This window comes from Lampetra fluviatilis, chromosome 28 (genome assembly GCF_964198595.1).
Source record: "Lampetra fluviatilis chromosome 28, kcLamFluv1.1, whole genome shotgun sequence".
Taxonomy (NCBI): domain Eukaryota; kingdom Metazoa; phylum Chordata; class Hyperoartia; order Petromyzontiformes; family Petromyzontidae; genus Lampetra; species Lampetra fluviatilis.
Genome location: NC_136302.1, coordinates 415750 through 436612, shown reverse-complemented (window position 1 = coordinate 436612; position 20863 = coordinate 415750). Strand labels below are relative to the sequence as shown.

Sequence of the window (20863 nt, the reverse complement as noted above, 5' to 3'; positions counted from 1 at the left end):
GAGTGGGGGGGGGTACAGAGTGGGGAGAGGGGTACAGAGTGGGGGAAGTTGGGTCCAGAGTGGGGGGAGGGGGGTGCAGAGTGGGGGGAGGGGGTCCAGAGTGGGGGGAGGGGGGTCCAGAGTGGGGGATGGAGAGTGGGTGGAGGGGGGTCCAGAGTGGGGGTGGGGGGTCCAGAGTGGGGGGAGGGGCGGAGCTTGTTTCGCCAGTCATCCGGGTCCTCGAGTCACGTGATCCCCTCCGCGTCGCCATTTTGCGCTCAAGCGATAGTGGAGTCTACGTGCGGATCCGAGTTGAGGTGAGCGGCGCGGCGCCCTCCCTGGCTCCCTCGCACCCTCTCACCGACCCGCTGACTCACCCAGACGGTGCCCGCAGGCACCCGGTGGCAACACGGGGAAAAAGTGTGCGCGTCTTGCCGAATTGACCTGGAGCTGCCCGAGGCAGCGGCCTATTAAAGCGAGGCCTAAGCGAGGCCTCTTGAGACAGAGAGACGGGGACAGGGGCACTGACAGACGAGACACGCGGACAGATTACTAAATGAAGGGACATACACGAACCTGAGAGACGCACATATATATGAAGACGAACGACAACTGAAGGAGACTATAAAATACTGCTGTTTGGGAGGAACCCGGGGCTCATCGGTGAGAGTTATAACCGTGCGGTTAACGAGCGTGAATGTGCGCTTCAGTGGTATCTGCTCAGTGCGGTGTCAATGGGTTAATGTGTCGGTCGGTGTGTGCGCGCGTGCCCTTCGTGAATGCGGAGTCAGTGTGTGTTGTCGAGTGAGTACAGGATTGTCAGTGGTCTTGGGAGAGTGTCATAATCTGCGAGGCTGATGTTGAACCCAGAGCTTGCCATGACCAAAATAAAGCGCCTGCCTGTGTACTTGGTCACCTCACACTACAACGCGTCAACTCTCCATTGTAATTCTATAATGGGGTAGTTCAATAGAGGGTAGACGAGTTCCCATATTGTGTTCTTCGCACCAGCTTTGAGCTGTCTTAACTTTTCATATGTTGTGTAACCCTGTGGAACTGCCTGGCCAGCCCACTCCAGCCCAAGCTCAGCCTGAGTTATGGCCTGGGCCCTAGAGGTCGCGCATTCGACGCTTGCTGGAGAGGTTCATGGTTGGAATCAATTTGCCGCCCTGATTAATTGACACTGCGGGTGTAAACCGTAATACTGTAATATACATAGTGTGCTTCATAGCTGACCTTAAAATTCCTGATGTAATTAACAAGATGAGGCAATTGTGTGCCGGCGTCTAGGTCTAAACTTGCCAAATGCCTCATTTGTGGATGATATACAGGATAGCAATCATCACCCCCGACTGGCAGACGGGTGTCCTCCATTTGAAGACCAGGTGCCGAGTCACCTTGTGTCCACAGGGACAGCTGCCACTGAGGGTGTCCTTTAAAGTGTTTGAGATGTGATGTTAAACGCTCTTGAGACGCTCCGGCGTGTATTGCACTATATTATTTTTCAATATATATTTCTGCATGCAACATATGGATCCATTTACAGGATCATTTGCTTGGAGCATTCAGGTTGGCCTACGTACGAATAATCCTAGATTTAACTAGACTAGATTGTGTGAGGTCATAGACAGAGCTTTGAAATATCTTGATACAGTCATAACCGTGAGCACCGTCGGCAGACGAGGATGGGTTCCCTGAGTCAAGTAGCCCGCATACCCAAGTATTTTCTGTTTTGCCGGATAGAGGTGGATAAACAACCGCTACATCAGCAAAAGACACGATGATCCAACGTGTTAAAGAAATATTTGGATCTCACTGGACTTGTCCATGACTGATGTCAAAATTGACCTTTGTAGGACACAACTGGGCAATTGGAATTCAGTCACCCTCGAGCAACAACGGAAGTAGGATTAGCGATGCTCACAACTTAAGTGGAACGCCCGGGTGCCAAAAACACAGCAGCAACCTGACACAGTGGGGAGCACAGGTGGTGCATCTGCCAGTCATATCGGTTAATCAAATAACACTTGGTTCTGCACCTTGACCTGCCCACAAACCTTGGACACTTGACACAACCTTAAAAGTGCACCCAGCCTGGCACAAGAGGTACGATTCCTTATGTCTCTTTGCAACGTGCATATTTTTTGGAAACGTAAGAGTATTCATAAGCATTCGGCTTACTTTTTGTCCTCCCAATTTTATCACTAAGCCTTCTGATTTCGAGGCCTATTGAGATCATCACCAGTCATGGTCTATCCACTGCTGGATAAAGTCCTATTCAAGCCATCGACATTCCTTGTGGTCTCACAATGCCCAACCCATCTGGCACTTACCATGCACATGAGTTGATATCATCGTCCTATCTCCTTGGTGGTTGTCTTGCTCAACATGTTCTCTGCTTTGGCTGCCATGATTTCACAACATACTCTGAGAATATATGCATTGTCTTTGAGACTAGGCTCAAAAGAAAGATGTCTCTGGTGTGGACCAATCAGTTTCAAAGACAATGCACATATTATCAGAGTTTGTTTTTTGTTTCCATTCTGACCACACGTATTGTGGTTAGTGCAGATATGATTCCTTGTAAAGGGTTTCAGTTTGGTGTTTTCACATCTTAACACCTGTTTTGTTGTCAGAAAAAAAGGGAAAACCTATTCTCATATTTTGGTTCTGGCAAAGGAGTCCCATGATGACTTCACTTGTTTATGATGTTCAGCAGGGGGAGGAATTGCACATAATGGTACTCGTAAATATGGATATTCAAGTTACCGGTCAGGGCCAATGAGATACGGGTTTTGTTGGGCCTGCTAGCATCAGCAACAAAAACCTTGGATGACATTGGACCAATGAGTTGGCTTTGTGTCGACGAGTCATCTGGTGAAAGGGTTATTTGATCTGACGGCGGATGCCTGCGTTGATAGTGGTGATTTACATCTTCTGACCTATTGGCACAAGAAATTGTCGACATAGATTATACAGGCAGACCCCGTAGAACGCTGATTTGTTATAGTGCTATTTGTCGTGGAAAAAAAATCTAAAAAACATCTAAAATGCGTTTAGGATTGAGAACACGCAGCAGTGCCTGCCGAGGACACGTACTGGCTCATCCAATGAGAGCGACGTACGCTAAGCCAACCAGACCCCATCCCCATAATTCGGTTACAGGGGTACCTCGGTATACGTCGTTAATTCGTTCCAGAAGGTAGGACTTATACCGAAAATGACGTATACCAAACGAATTTTCCCCATCTTATATATAAAAGTCTCCACGCGCTCCCGCTTGCGGGGGATTTGGCTCTTGAACGATGGGCTATATGTAGAAAAAAAATTGCCAGGCGGCATGCCCTAAGCCCCGCGGTGGGAATAGCCTCTTTTATTTTCCCATCCCTAAACTTTAAAGTAGTTTAATTAACAAATTTGTGCCGTTTCTATTATTAATTATTTACTTATTGCGCGACATCGACCGTCCCAACTGACGCCAATTGCGTGGGGGGGGGCGGACCCTACCAAGTGATGCGCATTCGCTCCACCTCACGGGACATTTACTTTTACGCGTTTAACAGCCAACATACACACATGACGCTGCGGATATTTCTTCACAGTGTCATGTCTTCTTCGCCCCTCCCCCCCAACACGATGTGTCCAGTTTATACTACAGACTCCGTAGATAATAATATTTTACTGCTTACATACCATTATTCTTGCACGGGCGGGGGATGCTGGGTGGGGGGGTAGCGGCCCAGCCCCTAGCCTGGCAACGTGCCAACTCCGCCTCCTCGCCAATGTAGGCCAGGAGGGGGGCTACGGATGGCACAAGGCCTCAACACGCCTATGGTAAGTACAAAGTTCCAAGTTGCTTACACTAACAAATCAAGTCCAATGTTTTCTATTATTAAACACATTAGTTGACAAACATTACAATAATAATGTTTGTGTGCACAAAACTCCTTATTTTTAGGTTGCTAAATTTTCAATTTTTTGCTGCGCTTTTATGATGCTGCGACGGTCTGCCTGTCTGTGATGTGGCCATGTACGCCCATGTGTATGTGTGTGTCAGTCCATATATGTGTGTGTTAGTCCACATGTGTGTGTGTTAGTCCACATGTGTGTGTGTTAGTCCACATGTGTGTTAGTCCACATGTGTATGTAAGTCTATACATGTGTGTGTCACTCGATATGTGTGTGTAAGTCAATGCGTTTGTGTGAGTCCATATGTGTGTACATCCATGTCTGTGTATCTCAAGTAGATGTCTGTGTGTCGTATGTGTGTAGGGCTGTGTGTGTATCAGTCTATCTATGTGTGTCTAAGTCCATGTGTGTGTGTCTTAGTCCACATGTGTGTGAGTAAGTACATATGTGTGTTTACATCAATGTGTGTGTGAGTCCACGTATGTCTGTGTGTGAGTCGCTGTATGTGTGTACGTCGATATTTGTGTGTAACTCCATGTGTGTGTCTCTCAAGTGAATGTCTGTGTACGGCAATGTGTGTGTCACTCTAAAAACAACCTCCTACCTCCTCGCGGTGCCGGACGGGCAACACTGTCGTGGGCAGTGCTGTGGGGGGAGGGCCCAATGCCCATTGGCCTCTCCCCTCATGGCGTCTGTGACCACCACAGTGGCTAAACGGGGGCTCTGGACGGGTGCGAGGGGCTGGTAACCCCTCCACCTTCAATTAACCACCACTAAACTACGAATTAAACATAAACCTGTAATTAATAAGCTTGTGCCGGAGGCCCCGGGGGGTCAGGCTTTTATGACGTCTCCTGGCCAAACCCCATTTGGCGGAGCCAGGAGATTGAATTTTCACCCTCGGGGCTCCTCCAGAAACAACGAAAAACCATTGCGGATGGCCACGTGGAATGTTCGAACGCTCACTGCGGAGGAGAGGCTGCCACTCCTCTGTCGGGAGCTGGACCGGTACCGCCTGGATCTCTGTGGCATTCAGGAGGTCCGGTGGACCGGTTCTGGCTCCTGCCACCATGAGGGGTGGACAGTTCTCTACTCGGGGCAGGAGACTGCCAAACAACAGGGTGTGGCTCTTCTTCTGAACAAAAGAATGAAGGGGGCGTGGGAGCGTGGCGGTGAGGTGTGGGAAGCTGTAAGCCCCAGGATACTTTGGGCTCGCCTTCCCATCAACCAGAGGCGAGGAGTGGTGGTCGTGGTTACTTATGCCCCCACCGAAGACGAACATCCGTGGAGGGATGCAGGCAAAGCCGATGAGTCAGACGCTTTCTATGACCTCTTGTCACAGGTGCTGGCTAAAGTGGCCACTCGGGACAGAGTCATCTTGTTGGGTGACTTCAATGCCCGAGTTGGTCATGATGCTGGCACCTGGTCTGGAGTGATTGGAAGGCATGGGCCAGATCAGCTCAATAACAACGGTAGGAGGCTGCTAGATTTTTGTGCAGCCCATGGGCTTGTAATTACCAACACGCTCTTCCGGCATCGGCGCATCCACACAACATCATGGATGCATGCCGGGTCCAAGCAAGAACATCTGCTGGACTACATAGTGACGGACCAGCGGATGCGAGCCCATGTCCTTGACACCAGGACCTACCGTGGAGCTGATCTGCCCTCTGACCATCGACTAGTCATCTGTAAGATGCGCCTGCCATTTTTCCACTCCGGTGGTGGGTGTACACCCAGGACCCCATTCCAACCAAAAGTGGCCTGGTCTCAGCTAGCTGATGAAAGTTGCAAGCGAGAATTTCATCATTGCTTGCAGCTGGGGTTGGCATCGTCCCCCACTCCACCTGATGTCGAGGGTAAATGGGCGAGGTTTAAGACTGTGACTCATGCAGCTGCAATGGCTGCTTTGGGTACGCGGTCCAGACCTCCCCAGAAACCCTGGCTGACGGAGGAGGTGTTCAGGTTAATTGAGAAAAAGCGACAGGCCCACTCTCATCGCCTACAGCATCCCACGTCAGAGAATGAGGAGGTTTACCGCAGCCTTCGCTCGGAGGTTCGGAGAGCCGTAAGGCGCTGTAAGGATGGGTGGTGGTCGCGGGTTGCTGAGGAGATGGAGTCTGCCTCAGTGGCCCGCGATCACAAATCACTATTTAACTCCATCAAAAAAGTAACCTGCAGCGCCACACCTATTACCATCATTAGAGGAAAAAACGGTGATCCAATCTCCGACCCCCAGGAACAGGTTTGCAGATTTGCTGAGCATTTCTGTGAGGTCCTGGGGGAGGGAAAATCTCTCAGCCAGGAAAACATCATGGCACAAAGTGGGGATAACCCTGCTGAGGCTGCGGTGCCTCAAATATTGGAAGAGGTCACCCCCTGTGAGTGGCTGGCTGAGGTACCAGCTGTTGAGGAAGTACTGAGGGCGATCCGGAGGCTGAGACCAGGGAAGGCACCGGGCAGAGATGATCTCCCAAGCGAAATGCTGAGGGAGGGTGGCGTTTGTGCACAGACTGCCCTATATGACATCATAACAACAGTCTGGACCACTGGACGGGTTCCGCAGGACTGGAAGGATGCCCTGGTGGTCCCCCTCTTTAAGAAGGGGGACCGTACCGACTGTAACAACTACAGGGGCATCTCACTCCTCAGTGTGCCGGGTAAGGTCCTGGCAAGGATTATTCAACATGGCCTTGCTAGGCACGCTGAGGAGAGGCTTGCGGAGCCCCAATGCGGTTTCAGGAAAGGGCGGTCCTGCACAGATGCCATATTTTCTGTCCGTCTACTACAGCAGAGGTGTAGGGAATTCCAAAAAGACCTACATCTCTGCTTTATTGACCTGGTCAAGGCCTATGATACCATCAGTAGGACTGGGCTCTGGGTTGTTCTTCGTGCTTTCGGAGTCCCTGACCCTCTGCTCACGATCATTAAGGACCTTCATGATGGTGAGCGGGCCCGGGTAAATCTACGTGGCCGGGAGTCGGAGCCTTTCCCTGTACACCTTGGGGTGCGACAGGGATGTCCTCTGGCTCCCACATTATTTAACATCTATTTCGACTGCGTAGTTCGTGAAGCCTTCAATAGCTGTACCGGGGGAATTACCATTTGGTACAGATATAATGGGAGGCTGATCGACGCCCGGGTGCGATCAAGGGATGGCTCCCTATTGGTCAACCACGTTATGTATGCCGATGATTTGGTAATAGCTGCTCATTCAGAAGAGGAGTTGGAGACGCTGCTGCTGAGACTGGAGTGTGCCACTAAGAGGTGGGGCCTTACCATCAGCCCCACCAAAACTAAGCACCTGCCTGGGTATTTTGTACCATCGGGCACTCCACCCCCACAACTCCCAATCGGTGATGGGGCAGTTGTGGAGAGAGTGGAGAGTTTCCCATACCTGGGCAGTGTGCTTATGACCGGCTCCAGTTTATCAGCAGAGGTCTCACTCCGAATCAGTCGAGCGGCAATATATTTTCATCGGTTGCGTAACGCTGTGTGGAAGCTACCTGGTCTGTCGCTCCGCACGAAGCTTCAGGTCTTCTCGGCCACGGTCATTCCCTCCCTTCTCTACGCTTGCGAAACGTGGACCCCCCTAGTGGAGCATCTTCGCCGGTTGGAAACATTTAGGCTGGCCTGCCTACGATCCATCCTGGGTTTAACCAGGCTGGATTGTGTGAGGAGCTCACAAGTCCTTGAAAGATCTGGGCAAAGTCCCATCAGTGAGCTCCTCCGGCAGGCAAGGCTGCGTTGGCTGGGTCATGTAGCCCGCATGCCCAGCCACCGCATGCCTAAACAGCTTTTGTTCGGCCGGATCGAGGGGGCTAAACGGGCGCGGCACGGGCTAGAGAAGAGATGGAGTGATGTGGTACAGGAGGATGTGGAGCTGAGTGGACTTGCCGATGACTGGTACCAGCGGTGTCAAGATCGGCCTCAGTGGAGGAGGCTCGTGAAGGACGCTACTGGGCAGTTGGAGGCAGTCGCCCTCCAACAACAACGGAGGGCGGAGGAGCGACGCTCACAACAACGAGCGGAGCGCCGGGTGGCTAAAGCACAGCAAGTTGGCACAGTAGGGGGCACAGGTGGTGCATCAGCCAGTCATCTCGGTCATCTCGGTCAGTCGACCCGTGGCACCTGGGTCTGCCCCGTGACCTCCTGCCAGCGGGCGTTCGACACTTCACGTGGCCTCAGGGTGCACATGGCCTGGCACAAGCGTCGTGGTGACGTCACCGCCACTTAGTGGCGAATGGCGGTTGTTGTTGTTGGTTGTTGTTGTATGTGTGTGAGTCGCTGTATGTGTGTACGTCCATATGTGTGTGTAACTCCATGTGTGTGTGTGTATCTCAAGTGGATGTCTATGTGTGTGAGTCCATGTGCGTGTGTGTTAGTTGCTGTGTGTGCATGCCTCCATGTTAGTCAGTGTAAGTCCATTTCTTTGCGTGTCTGTAGGCCCATGTGTGTGTCTTAGTCCATGTGTGTGCTTTATTGACCTGCTCAAGGCCTATGATACCATCAGTAGGCCTGGCCTCTGGGTTGTTCTTCGTGCTTTCCGAGTCCCTCACCCACTGCTCACCATCTGTAATGACCTTCATGATGGTGAGCGGCCCCGCGTCAAACTACGTGGCCGCGAGTCAGAGCCATTCTCTATACACCTTGGGGTGCAACAGGGATGTCCTCTGGCTCCCACATTATTTTACATATATTTGGACCACGTAGTTCCTGAAGCCTTCAATGGCTCCACCGCTATAATTTCCATCTGGTACAGATACAATGGGAGGCTGATCGATGCCCGGGTGCGGTCAAGGGATGGCTCCCTATTGCTCAACCACGTTATGTATGCCGATGATCTGCTAATTGCTGCTCACTCGGAGGACGAGTTGGAGTTGCTGCTGCTGAACCTGGAGCTTGCCACCAAGAGGTGGGGGCCTTACCATCAGCCCCACCAAAACTAAGCACCTTCCTGGGTATTTTGTACCATCGGACAATCCATCCCCACAGCTCACAATTGGAAATGCAGCAGTTGTGTAGAGATTGGAGAGATTCCCATACCTGGCCAGTGTGCTCTTGACTGGCTCCGGTTTAACAGCAGAGGTCTCAATCCAAATCATTCGAGCGCCATTATCTTTTCATCGGCTGCGTAACGCTGTGTGGAAGCTACCTGGTCTCTCGCTCCGCATGAAGCTCCAGGTCTTCTCGGCCACGGTAATTCCCTCCCTTCTCTACACTTGCGAAACGTGCACCCCCCTAATGGAACATCTTTGCCGGTTAGAAACATTTAGGCTGGCCTGCTAACGATCCATCCTGGCTTTAACCATATGTGTGTGTGTGTCAAAGTCGATGTGTTTCTATGTGTGTGGGTCGATGTCTGTGTGGAAGTCCATGTGTGTGTCTGCCTTTTTTGCCCGGGCAACGCCGGGTACTAACCGCTAGTAAGAAATAAAGGGAAAGGAAATAATCTGTTCCAGAGTATAATAAATTATATTTTATATGGCATATTATACATTAATGGGGTTGTATAAAATTATCTAGACACTACTTAATACTAAAATGCATTCATAAATTAAAAGAAATGCTTAAATTAAAATAAATTGAAATAAAATTTAACATCACTTTACCTTGCTGAGAGGAGTTGATCGCCTACAAGGATGGTGGTAAGGAAGGGGAGGAGTCGTGAACGGGGGTATACGCGGGTACGCAGTGACTCATCCCGACCCATACAAGTTCCAGCAAGCGCGTCGTATCCCAAGCAAGACGTATCCCAAGGCATTTTTTCTCGTCAAAACACGACGTATACCAAATTCGATGTATTCCAAAGCGGTCGTATACCGAGGTATTACTGTATTACACTTATTACAATGTTATTACAGAGCGTTTAGCCAGTTGAAAACTCATGAGACTCGGACCGAGTCTCAGGCTCCATCTAAAATAAACCACAAATTTTTACTGAAGTCATCGCTCAGACCCAGATTGGAAGCACGGCAGCTCCAACTTCATCTACTCCCGCTGGCTTTTAGAAGTACAGTTGTTTGCACGTGTGAGTATAGTACATAATATTTACTGATTTTGTAATAAATTAGTATTTTTATTTATGAAAATAACGTTTACCATCTGTATTCTTAGCGCTTTCAATGATACCCCAATGAAGCCCTCATGTTGCTCATACGAAAGAAAACGCTGTCGGGAACGCATCCCCATATCTACAATGGTATAATTACCCCTTTTAGCGCTGATTCGATTAGCGCTCACTTCTCCAGGAACGAATCTTGAGTGCAAAGCAAGGTTTGCCTGCTTGTAATTATTTCAGCAAGAAGAGCCCAGTGACCTGCTATGCTCTTTTATGGGCGTCTTACAAGCACAGATCACAATACAAAATAGCAAGTATATCTACATGGATTATATGTTACGGGAATAGGCAATTGGTCAAAAAAGCAACAAAACATGTCTTCAGGAAAACTTTGCCGAACGCAATGTTATCGAAAGCATGTTTTAGCTATACACAGTTTACTTAAGCGATGAGAGTGCTGCATATATTGGAAAGTATGATTGTGTGAATGAATTAACTGTGAAAAGGATTCATTTATCACACATTGCTGCATGCATCTAGCAGTCCACTTATTGAGGACATCAGTCATACGGACGCTTAGATAGCAACTCATTAAAGTGATGTGAGGGACTGGCAATTGAATGTCAGGGGCGAGCGTTGGGCGTGAGTACCACAGCGTGGGAAGAATAATGAAAGAGTGAAAATTTTAACTAAACTTCATAATCATTCATAATCTAAACTAAAAATATTTTTTATTTTAACAGATATCTCTTATTCAGAAGCGACCTGGCCACAAATGATAGCTCAATGAAGTAGCTTATTATGTGGAAATGTATAGCAGCCAAATACTTAAAACTTATACTCTTAGGTTTTTTTCGGTAAAGTCACATATGTAAACAATAAAAAATAAAATTTATAAAAGTAATAATAGAAATAAAATAAAATCATAAATCACGACGTTTCGGAGGCAACACAAGTCTCCCTCATCAGGTGGGACCATCACAGCTAGATGTACTGTATCAAGTGAGGCCTCACATGACGGAGACTTGTGTTGCTTCCGAAACATCGTGATTTATTATTTTATTTTATTTCTATTATTACTTTTATTAATTTTTATTTTATTTTTTACCTATGTGACTTTACCGAAAAAACCTAAGAGTATGAATCCTTGCAGTCACGAAAGCTTCAAATCTAGACTTAAAACTTATGTTTCTAAATGTGGAGGGAAAAACCGAAGGACCCGGAAAATAATCAACATGACCACGGGGAGAGAGACATGCAAACTCCAAATAGACAGGCGTCAGGGTTGGGATCGAACCAACGACCTCCTGTATAGCAGGTGAGGTTGTTCACATCTCGCCACTGTAGCACACTACACACACACAAAATGGAGAGCGACTCAACATCCTTTATTACAATAGCAAGGGTAGACATCATGTAGAATTAGTTAAACAAAGAGGAAGGGGGTGAAAAAATTAAAATGAAAAACAACGACATTTTTACCTACGTGACTTTACCAAATAAAACCAAAGAGTATGGATTCTTGCAGTTACGGAAACTTCAAATCTAGAAGGAAGGGGGTGATCATTCCATACCAAGGAACGCAAAGCGATATTTCCGCTCAGGTTGAACGCGGTTTTGCGCAACACAGTTTTTCTTGTACATTTTTTCACCAGAAAAAAGAAAGCAACGAAAAAATACGTCATTTCACAAAGCCAACACAGTCAGTAACTGGGGGGGGGGGGCCCAAGTGTGATTCACAGACTCGGGTTCACGCTTCTCTTTGAAGGAACTTGAGTTTCGTTAGTGAACGGCGGTTTCTCATGGTCGTCAATTGAACCTTATGGCGGGACCCCGGGGTCCTGAATAAACGGAAGCCAAAATCATAATTAATACAAATTTTGCTGACTCAGTCCCACCGCGCACATAAACGCCGCAACCCACCTGGCGCGGATCATTCTGTTGTCATATCGTCCAAGCGCAGCGAGGACGATATGACAATCCTATTACCTGCAGATATTTAACAGATGAGATGGGTTGCACTGTTAATTCCTCCTGTTTCATAATACTTCTCTTCTCCGTATGCATCTGTGCAGATAGGTTTCTTTTTTTTGCGGTTAAGCCGTAGTCTCCACATACCGCTCGTATCAATACGGATAAGAGGAGCGGCGACCCACTACTTTGTAGAGTAACATTGTATAAACGCTTGTTACAGAATGAACAGCGCATTGAAAACATGTCCTATTTTATGTACTGTTTACCAAGTGTGTTCACAAATGCACACTGAGAAACACGATGATTGACAAAGGGGTGTAAAAAAAATTTTCGATAGTGTATTTAAATAGAGGTACTGCAGGTAAGTCGATTTCAATTTTAAAGGCATAATTTAACAAGACAACACTTGCCACCATCCTTCAAACCCATTGGGGAAAAAGAGCCTAGTTTGTGTTTACATTTTAATATGTTTATGGCGGTGTCCTGCCATAAGGTTCAATTATTAAATTGCCAAATCTAATGAGATAGCGATTTCATAACGAGGGCCTTTTTTCCACAGTCCGAATAAAACTTGGGGTTTTTTAAGAGGAAGTAGGATATTTTGGGGTCAACAGAACCATTAAGTATTTCTAAGATGTATCCAAGTGAAACGTTAAATTAAACAGAGCCCAGTGGATGTTTCTACATGCAGAATGAGTTCAAGATTGCATCAATATAAAGGTCAGAATGGTGAGTATTGTAGAAAGCATCCAGTGCAAAGCATATAGCTGAATGGTACAGTGAGTTGAGCTTATTTAATACAACTGCACAAACCATCTGATAAACGAGATCATGGTCATCAAAAATTGAAAGTATTGCTCTTGCCATATCTAAACCTAGAATAGATGGTGTGCAGTTAAGTATAGGAAGCCAATTTTAATCTTCGCAATGTAAGCAAAGTGAGTGAAACTTAAATTTAGAGTCTCTAGAAGCCCAATTATTTTTACTCCACCACTTCTTGGATGTGTTTATTATCTAGAGGCATAATCTGATTTGGAAACATGGCAGGATTTCTCTTATTTGAAAAATTATTACTTTGGTTTTATTCGCATTCAGAACCAATTTTAAGGAAATAAACTGATGATGAATTCGGTCAAAATCATTTTGCAATTTAAGGTCCTGTATACCTATTTTGGTGAACTTACACCTACCATTATTGGTTTATTGTCAGAAATTAGTTTGACAATCAGAGTAAGGAAGTTGACTTCCCAGATCATTTACAAAGAGGGAGAATAAGGTTGTTCAAAGTATAGAGCGTTGTGGAACTCCGTAATTTTTTTTTTCAACTGGAGAAATTGAGGCTTTTGAGTCTTTTTAGTATAGTCACATGGCCGACTATACCGAAGGGTTTGGACAAGTCAATGAATAGTATCATAGAGTGTTGCTTATTGTCCAGTCTATTAAATACGAAATGTAAGGAGTTGAGAAACCACGGAAGTTGTGCAATAATGTTCGTGGAAGCCTCATGGTTTAGGGTAAAGCAGACAATTTTTAGAGGTGTAATTGTTAATTGGGGCCTAGAGAAATTTCTCAAATATTTAGATTCGTCGTGATAGGATTGAAATTGGCCACTATTTATTTGGGTTGTTTGTAGATCCACTTCTTAGAAGGGGATGAATGGGTGTCTTGGAATGGAGTGCATAACTCTGAGGTGAATTTAATATAACAGACTGGCCCTGACACTTCAAGACAAGATTACAGGGCACATCACGACTATGTGACCAATTGGATGACTGGAGCAATGGCGAACAAAAGAGACTTGGTGAAGCTCATGCAGGAACTTGCCAATTGATGACATTGGCACAGGCTTGGAACATATCACTAGGAGCAATGTACCTGATGAGAGATTAACACCGTTGACAACCACCTAAGCAGGACTGGAATAGATCCATAAGGGTCGAGGATATAATCAGCCATAATCAATCCACTGCTGGATGAAGGCCTTCCGAAGCTGCCGTGACCTTGCAAGGTCTTGCTGCCACACCATTATTATTCTTGACCATCATCCCTTATAGTGATGTAGCCTGCCCAAGTCCACTTTTTTAAGCGTTTGGATGTTCTTATTAACCTGCGTATGTTCTCTAATCCATGGCTTCCTCTTTCTCTCAATGTAATCCCAAGCATGCATCTCTCTGCTTCTATGTGAACTTCAACATTTTCATTATATATTAGTCATGAATTACTGTTTTTCTGAACAATTTATCATACCCAGACATGGTTCTATGATGGAGTTATACAGTCAGTCGTCTACTTACGAACACAATCAGTTCCTGGGAACCGTTCGTAAGTAGAACGTTTCATCATTCGTAACCCAAAAATTACTATTTAAATGTCTATAGGTCAGTGTTCTGAAATGTGTTATGGTTCAACATGGAAGCATTGTTGAACTCATGAGAAGAAATATTGTACATTTGCATGCAACACTGTAAAAATACTGTATTAAATAAAACAAAATGAGGTAACAAATAGGGTTTTATCTTCACTTACCTTGCGTCCTAATGCTGGCTTGCTTGTCAGAAGGGGCACAATGAGTCACCAAAATTGCACACATACGGGGCACGCGCGCATGCACACACACATAGACACAAAAGACAAAGGCACACGGACAGACAGAGGGAATACGCACTCACACAGACACACTCCAACGACAATGGTCTCCCATATAGCCTTAACAGATAGTTGGAGAGCCAGCGCCTGTGAAGGCAGGCGCGACACACGAGAGGGTTAGTGGGCAACACTGCCCGGCCACCATTGACCACCATTGACTCCCCAGTGGCGATGTTTACACACTGAACCAGGTTCTCATTTGATGCTTAGTCGAACTAGAGGAGGCCTAGGACCCATGCAGATAATCGTCATTGGTGTTTGTCATGAGCGGAAATGAAACTGTTTGCCGGGTTCGTAGCGCACATTGCACTTGTGCTCCCCACACACACACACGAGGGCAACGCGCGCACGCACACACATGCACGTCCACACACACACTTTCACATACAGATACTCACTTTCACACACACAGACTTTCACAAACACACGCACACTTACTTTAACACGTGCGTGCACACACACAAACACTCCCAGCGCGAGGCTGACTCATTACATCTTGCGGAGGATCACTCCACTGAACAAAATAGTTCCACGGTTCAGTTTGCAATTGCGAGTTAGTGTTTAAAGTAATTTAAAAAAAATATGTTTCATGGAAGTTGGTTTGTAAGTGTGGGTTTTTGTAACTTGGATATTTGTAAGTCGAGGACTGCCTTATACTGCTAACAAAATACTTTAACGCCTGATGTTTACATCAGTTTGTGAATGTGCATTTGCTGTATTTGTGTGTGAAATTATTTGTACAGTCGAATCTCCCAATGAAGCAGATGCTCCCTGAATGGATTGGCTATCACGGTCGTCTTTATTCTATGCCAATGGTTGTTACCAGTACAGTAATAAAAAATGCTAAGCCATTGATGGCCAGGTGTCTCTCAGAGGTCAGAATGCTAAGCTGGCAGCACCGAGGTCCTGGTTGAAAATTCAGGCAGCTGCTTATAATTACACCGGTTACCAGTGACTGAAAAAAGCCCTCACAATAATTGGCATCTGTATATATTCTGGAGAAATGCCAGCTATGAAAGTAAAACATATCTTACTGTCATGTGCCAAACATTTATCTCTGTGTGGGTGGAAAAGGGTTTCCCCCTACTGTGTGGAACAGAGGTAACGTAAAGGGATCTCAGAGACAGCTATCTGAGATTGATTTCCATGTTCCCGTTCTCTCTCCACAAAGTGCCACGCTGCTCTGTGAGAGATTTGAATTGTTGTTTGGTTTCATGACGTAATGTCCAGCCCCCAGTCGGGCAGTAACATTTGGCAATGAGTGCTGACATGTAAACCTCTCAAAAGTAATTGAGACGTAACCATGGAGAAAATATCGCTCCTAATAGCATTTAAAAGTAAAACTAAACTTGAGTTAACCCGAATATAGGAATTTGTATTTGTTGTTTACATATGGAAATGTGTATTCTGTCCTCAGATAACACAAGCGATGGCTGCGGAAACCCAGACACTCAATTTTGGACCAGAATGGTGAGCACTGTTCTGTGAACTCGTTTATTGGGTGATAGAGATCAAGATGCAAGTACATTTTTTTACATTAAAAAAATGTTACACATTTATCTGTGTATCCAGCCAGGTTAATTGGTTTCATTTGGTTTAAAAATTAAGATTGCTGTGATTTTTGACTCTTGATATGAATAAAGATTAATTTAGTTGCCCATGAATAAGCTTTCATACCTTATTTTTTTGATGGAGCTTTCACATGCTTTCAGCTTGAATATGTGTGTAAAATTCGCTTTAGAAAGTTAATGTCATTTATATTCAAATTAGCATGAAGGCGGTGCTGGTCTCCAAATTAGCATAAAGGCAGTGCTAGTCTCCAATCTACGGTGCAGGTCTCTAATTTAGCATCAAGGCGGTGCTGGTCTCCAATCTACAGTCCTGAACCAGTGGTGGAAATTTCTCAGTTCTACAGCGAGTCTGTCCAGATGACAACCACTATCTATGGGATCTTTTTTGCAAGTATCAAAGTATGTAAAATGAGAATAGGTTTTACCCTGTCTGGCAATAAAACAGGACGTGGTAAGATGTTGAAACACCAAATATATACCTTTTTCAAGGTATCAAGTCTGCATGCTCTGATAATATATGCATTGTCTTTTGAAACTGATTGGCTAACATCAGAGACAGTCTTCTTTATGGCCTTGTCTCACCAATGTCAGACCAGAGAACGCCAATAGGCAAACATTACAAATACAAGTGTAGAGTAGTAGTTAATGATGTTACGTCATGCTCACCCTCCGGTGCGATGACGTAAGAGAGTGACGTCATGCACGGCGGGCAGAACGGTGACGTCATGCCCCCCTGGGGTATTTAGGTTGGGACCCGTGACTTGTTCCAAGTCGTTGTAGGAGTCCGTGATCGTGTGAAGATGGATGTTGGAACCAGGGTAGGGGGAAATTAGCGCCAGGATAGAGCAGCCTGTGTAAGTGCTAGAAATTCCCAGTACCCTTCCCCTGAGGTGTAGAGTGCGGCTAATTAGAGATGGGAACATGTGCCTGCAGTGGGAACAGCCCAGCCGCTGCCGAAGGAAGGCTAGAGGGTTAGAGCCCCACCTCATCGCCGGGCGGTGATGGGCGAGCCCCCGCCCGGGGCAGACGAGGGGAAGCCGTGCCGGGGGGTTAGAATAATGTGAGATAGTTCACGTGCAGGCCAGAGTTCTGACGCGCCCCCTAACGGGTGCAGGCGTTGGGTGTGGAGTGTAGGCAGTGAGCGGGCTGTACTCAGAGTGTAAGCAGAGTCGTGTGTGAAGAAGAGTGTTTAATAAAACAACTGGCGCAAGCCCTTACATGATGTTCCATCTCCGTGTGGATCTACAAGTCTCCAGTGGTGTCATGGTCAACCACACAACACAACTATCAAAGCATTTATAGCTCGGGTTGAGCAATTATATCGAGAGGACCTTTTTTGCCAGTATCAAAGGATGAAAAATTAGAATAGACTATGGGAACCTCATTTGCCAGTAAAAATATGATAATTGGTTCTTTACCCTTCTATCTGGCAACAAAACTGACACCTTTTTACAAGGAGTCATGTTTGCATAGACCGCAATACCTGCAGTCATAATACAAACAAAAGAACATAACTCTGATAATTATTTTGTTTGTATTATAACTGCAGGTATTGCGGTCTATGCAAACATGACTCCTTGTAAAAAGGTGTCAGTTTTGTTGCCAGATAGAAGGGTAAAGAACCAATTATCATATTTTTACTGGCAAATGAGGTTCCCATAGTGTAGATGCTTGCCCCGAGCTCTCATACTCTGATGGTGCATTGTTTTTGAGTTGTGCGCCTTTTGGCGTCATCTGGTCCAACCCATATGAGACTAGGCTCTAAGGAAAGCTGTCTCGGGTGTGGACCAATCAACTTCAAGGACAGTGCACATTATCAGAGTTATGTTCTTTTGTTTGTATTATGACTGCAGGTATTGCGGTCTATGCAAACATGACTCCTTGTAAAAAGGTGTCAGTTTTGTTGCCAGATAGAAGGGTAAAGAACCAATTATCATATTTTTACTGGCAAATGAGGTTCCCATAGTGTAGATGCTTGCCCCGAGCTCTCATACTCTGATGGTGCATTGTTTTTGAGTTGTGCGCCTTTTGGCGTCATCTGGTCCAACCCATATGAGACTAGGCTCTAAGGAAAGCTGTCTCGGGTGTGGACCAATCAACTTCAAGGACAGTGCACATTATCAGAGTTATGTTCTTTTGTTTGTATTATGACTGCAGGTATTGCGGTCTATGCAAACATGACTCCTTGTAAAAAGGTGTCAGTTTTGTTGCCAGATAGAAGGGTAAAGAACCAATTATCAAATTAGAATAGGTTTTACCCGGCCTGGCAATAAAACAGGACGGGGTAAGATGTTCAATCAAGTCTGCATGCTCTGATAATATATGCATTGTCTTTTGAAACTGATTGGATAACACCAGAGACAGCCTTCTTTATGGCCTTGTCTCACCAATGTCAGACCAGGGAATGCCAATAGGTGAACATTACAAATACAATACTAGTTTCAAATAATTTATAGCTCGGGTTGTGCAATTATATCCATAGGACCTTTTTTGCCAGTATCAAAGTATGAAAAATAAGAATAGGTTTTACTCTTGCCAGAAAGGATAAAATCTTTTCTTATTTTTCATACTATGACAACCACTGTTAACATCTCCACAAAGTAGTAATTATGTTGTGCACCCTGGAAGGATGATGGGCTGAGTTAACCCCAAATCAGGATTTGAACTCACAACCTTCCGATTGAGAGCTGCTCGCTCTACCGCTGAGTCCCCTGGCTAATTTTTGCTTTCCAGCATAACAGCCATATATATAGTAGCCATGTTATGGTTAAACGTTCATTGCACGAGTCTCTACATCAACACTGATGGTCCCTTTTCTCACAGGCTGCGTACTTTGTCAAGTGGTGGGAGTGTCACCTCCCCTCCTCCTTCACCGGCCTTACCTAAGTACAAGCTAGCTGACCATCGGTATGGCCGAGAAGAAATGCTTGCACTTTACATCAAGGAACACAAGGTATGTTACAATGGTCTTCTGTATCAGTATTGCTCTGCAATGTTAATTTTCTCTTCCGGAACTAAATATTCAGCTAGGTTGTAGCTCCATTGAAGGGTTAATGTAACTATCCAAACTGGACCAAAAGTACACGCAAAAACACACATCATATATGAACACATATACACAACACAAAAGACAAAGAGTCCCCATATATCTTCTTGGTTCTTTCGGTAAAGTCATGTAGAAGGGAAGTAATAAAAGAATAAAAATAAAACATAATAAAACAATTCTCACGACGTTTCGGCCACAACGCAAGCAGCCGTCATCAGGTGAAAACCAGGTCTGTCGAGGCGACAGCGTCTGAATGAAACAGCACACGTGCTTGGAGCATATATATAAGCTGGGTTGGAAGGGGGGAAAAAGGCGCCTTGACAAAAGAATATGCATATCAAGAGGAATTTAGCATATTTATGGGAAATGCAGGTATGTGATTAGTACTAATGCCCGTGCATTATGCAGGATTAGCAGCATCAAAGGGAAGGGATATGGGAAATGCAGTTTGTGATTAGTAATACTTATGCCCATGCATTATGCAGGATTAGCAGCATCAAAGGGAGGGGATATGGGAAATGCAGGTATGTGAATAGTACTACTTATGCCCGTGCATTATGCAGGATTAGCAGCATCAAAGGGAGGGTATAGGGGTAGCATTAATAAAGGGAAGGAGTGTTAATAGTATGTAGCTGCAGTAACTAAAACCACCACGTAAACAACTAAAGTATAAACTACATAGTATCATCAGTATACTAAATATACTCTTCAATAAGCTGAGTTACTCACAGTAAGTAATACATTACAATTCTACGTCGTAAAAATATATAATATGCTTCCATCTAAACTTTATTCTCTTACATCACACGAGTCTACACCGTACTATATACTGCCATAGACAAACCCAACATTAAATTAAATACTGTATTGCTATAAACCACCCTATACTTTATACATTGTAATATTACACTGTTTTATTCTACCCACCCTAATGTATATCACACTGCTGTATATTGACTATACAATTACGATACTATATATCAGAGGTGGGACAAAGTCATTGTTATGCAAGTCACAAGTAAGTTTCGATTTAAAGCTTTCGTGACTGCAGGGATTCATCTTCTTGGTTCTTTCGGTAAAGTCACGTAGAAGGGAAGTAATAAAATAATAAAAATATAAAACATAATAAAACAATTCTTGTTTTATTACAATTCTTGTTTTATTATGTTTTATTTTTATTATTTTATTACTTCCCTTCTACGTGACTTTACCGAAAGAACCAAGAAAATCACAAGTAAGTCTCAAGTCTTTGCTCTCGAGTCCCGAGTCAAGTCGAGGCAAGTCCAAGTCGAGTCTGAAGTCATCAAAATCATGACTCGAGTCTGACTCGAGTCCAAGTCGCATGACTCGAGTCCACACCTCTGAGGTGGGACAAAGTCATTGTTGTGCAAGTCACAAGTAAGTCTCAAGTCTTTGCTCTCGAGTCCCGAGTCAAGTCGAGTCAAAGATGAGGCAAGTCCAAGTCGAGTCTGAAGTCATTAAAATCATGACTCGAGTCTGACTCGAGTCCAAGTCGCATGACTCGAGTCCACACCTCTGCTATCTATTACTTTGTACATTGTATTAAGCATATAAATGTTATACTATTTGTTATTATACACTGTACCATTGACCGTCGTGTGAAAGATACTAAGAGGAAGCAACGAAATATGTCAATGGGTGAGTAGTGAGGGGAAA

At 45.3% G+C, this 20863-nt stretch overlaps 1 protein-coding gene across 9 annotated transcripts in view; it reads left to right on the top strand.

Moving 5' to 3' along the window:
• The first annotated feature begins 226 nt into the window (after positions 1-226).
• GIGYF2 (GRB10 interacting GYF protein 2) overlaps positions 227-20863 on the top strand; it is a 131793-nt gene continuing 111156 nt past the window's right edge. For 8 of the 9 annotated variants that reach the window (XM_078869497.1, XM_078869498.1, XM_078869500.1 and 5 more), the window contains exons 1-3: positions 227-296; positions 15987-16039; positions 18964-19093. In XM_078869497.1, the coding sequence (XP_078725623.1) occupies positions 15999-16039; positions 18964-19093 (171 nt within the window). In that variant the 5' untranslated portion in view covers positions 227-296; positions 15987-15998. Of the gene's footprint in view, positions 297-328; positions 643-15986; positions 16040-18963; positions 19094-20863 lie in introns of those variants that run through there. The other variant, XM_078869496.1, reaches the window with a different exon arrangement.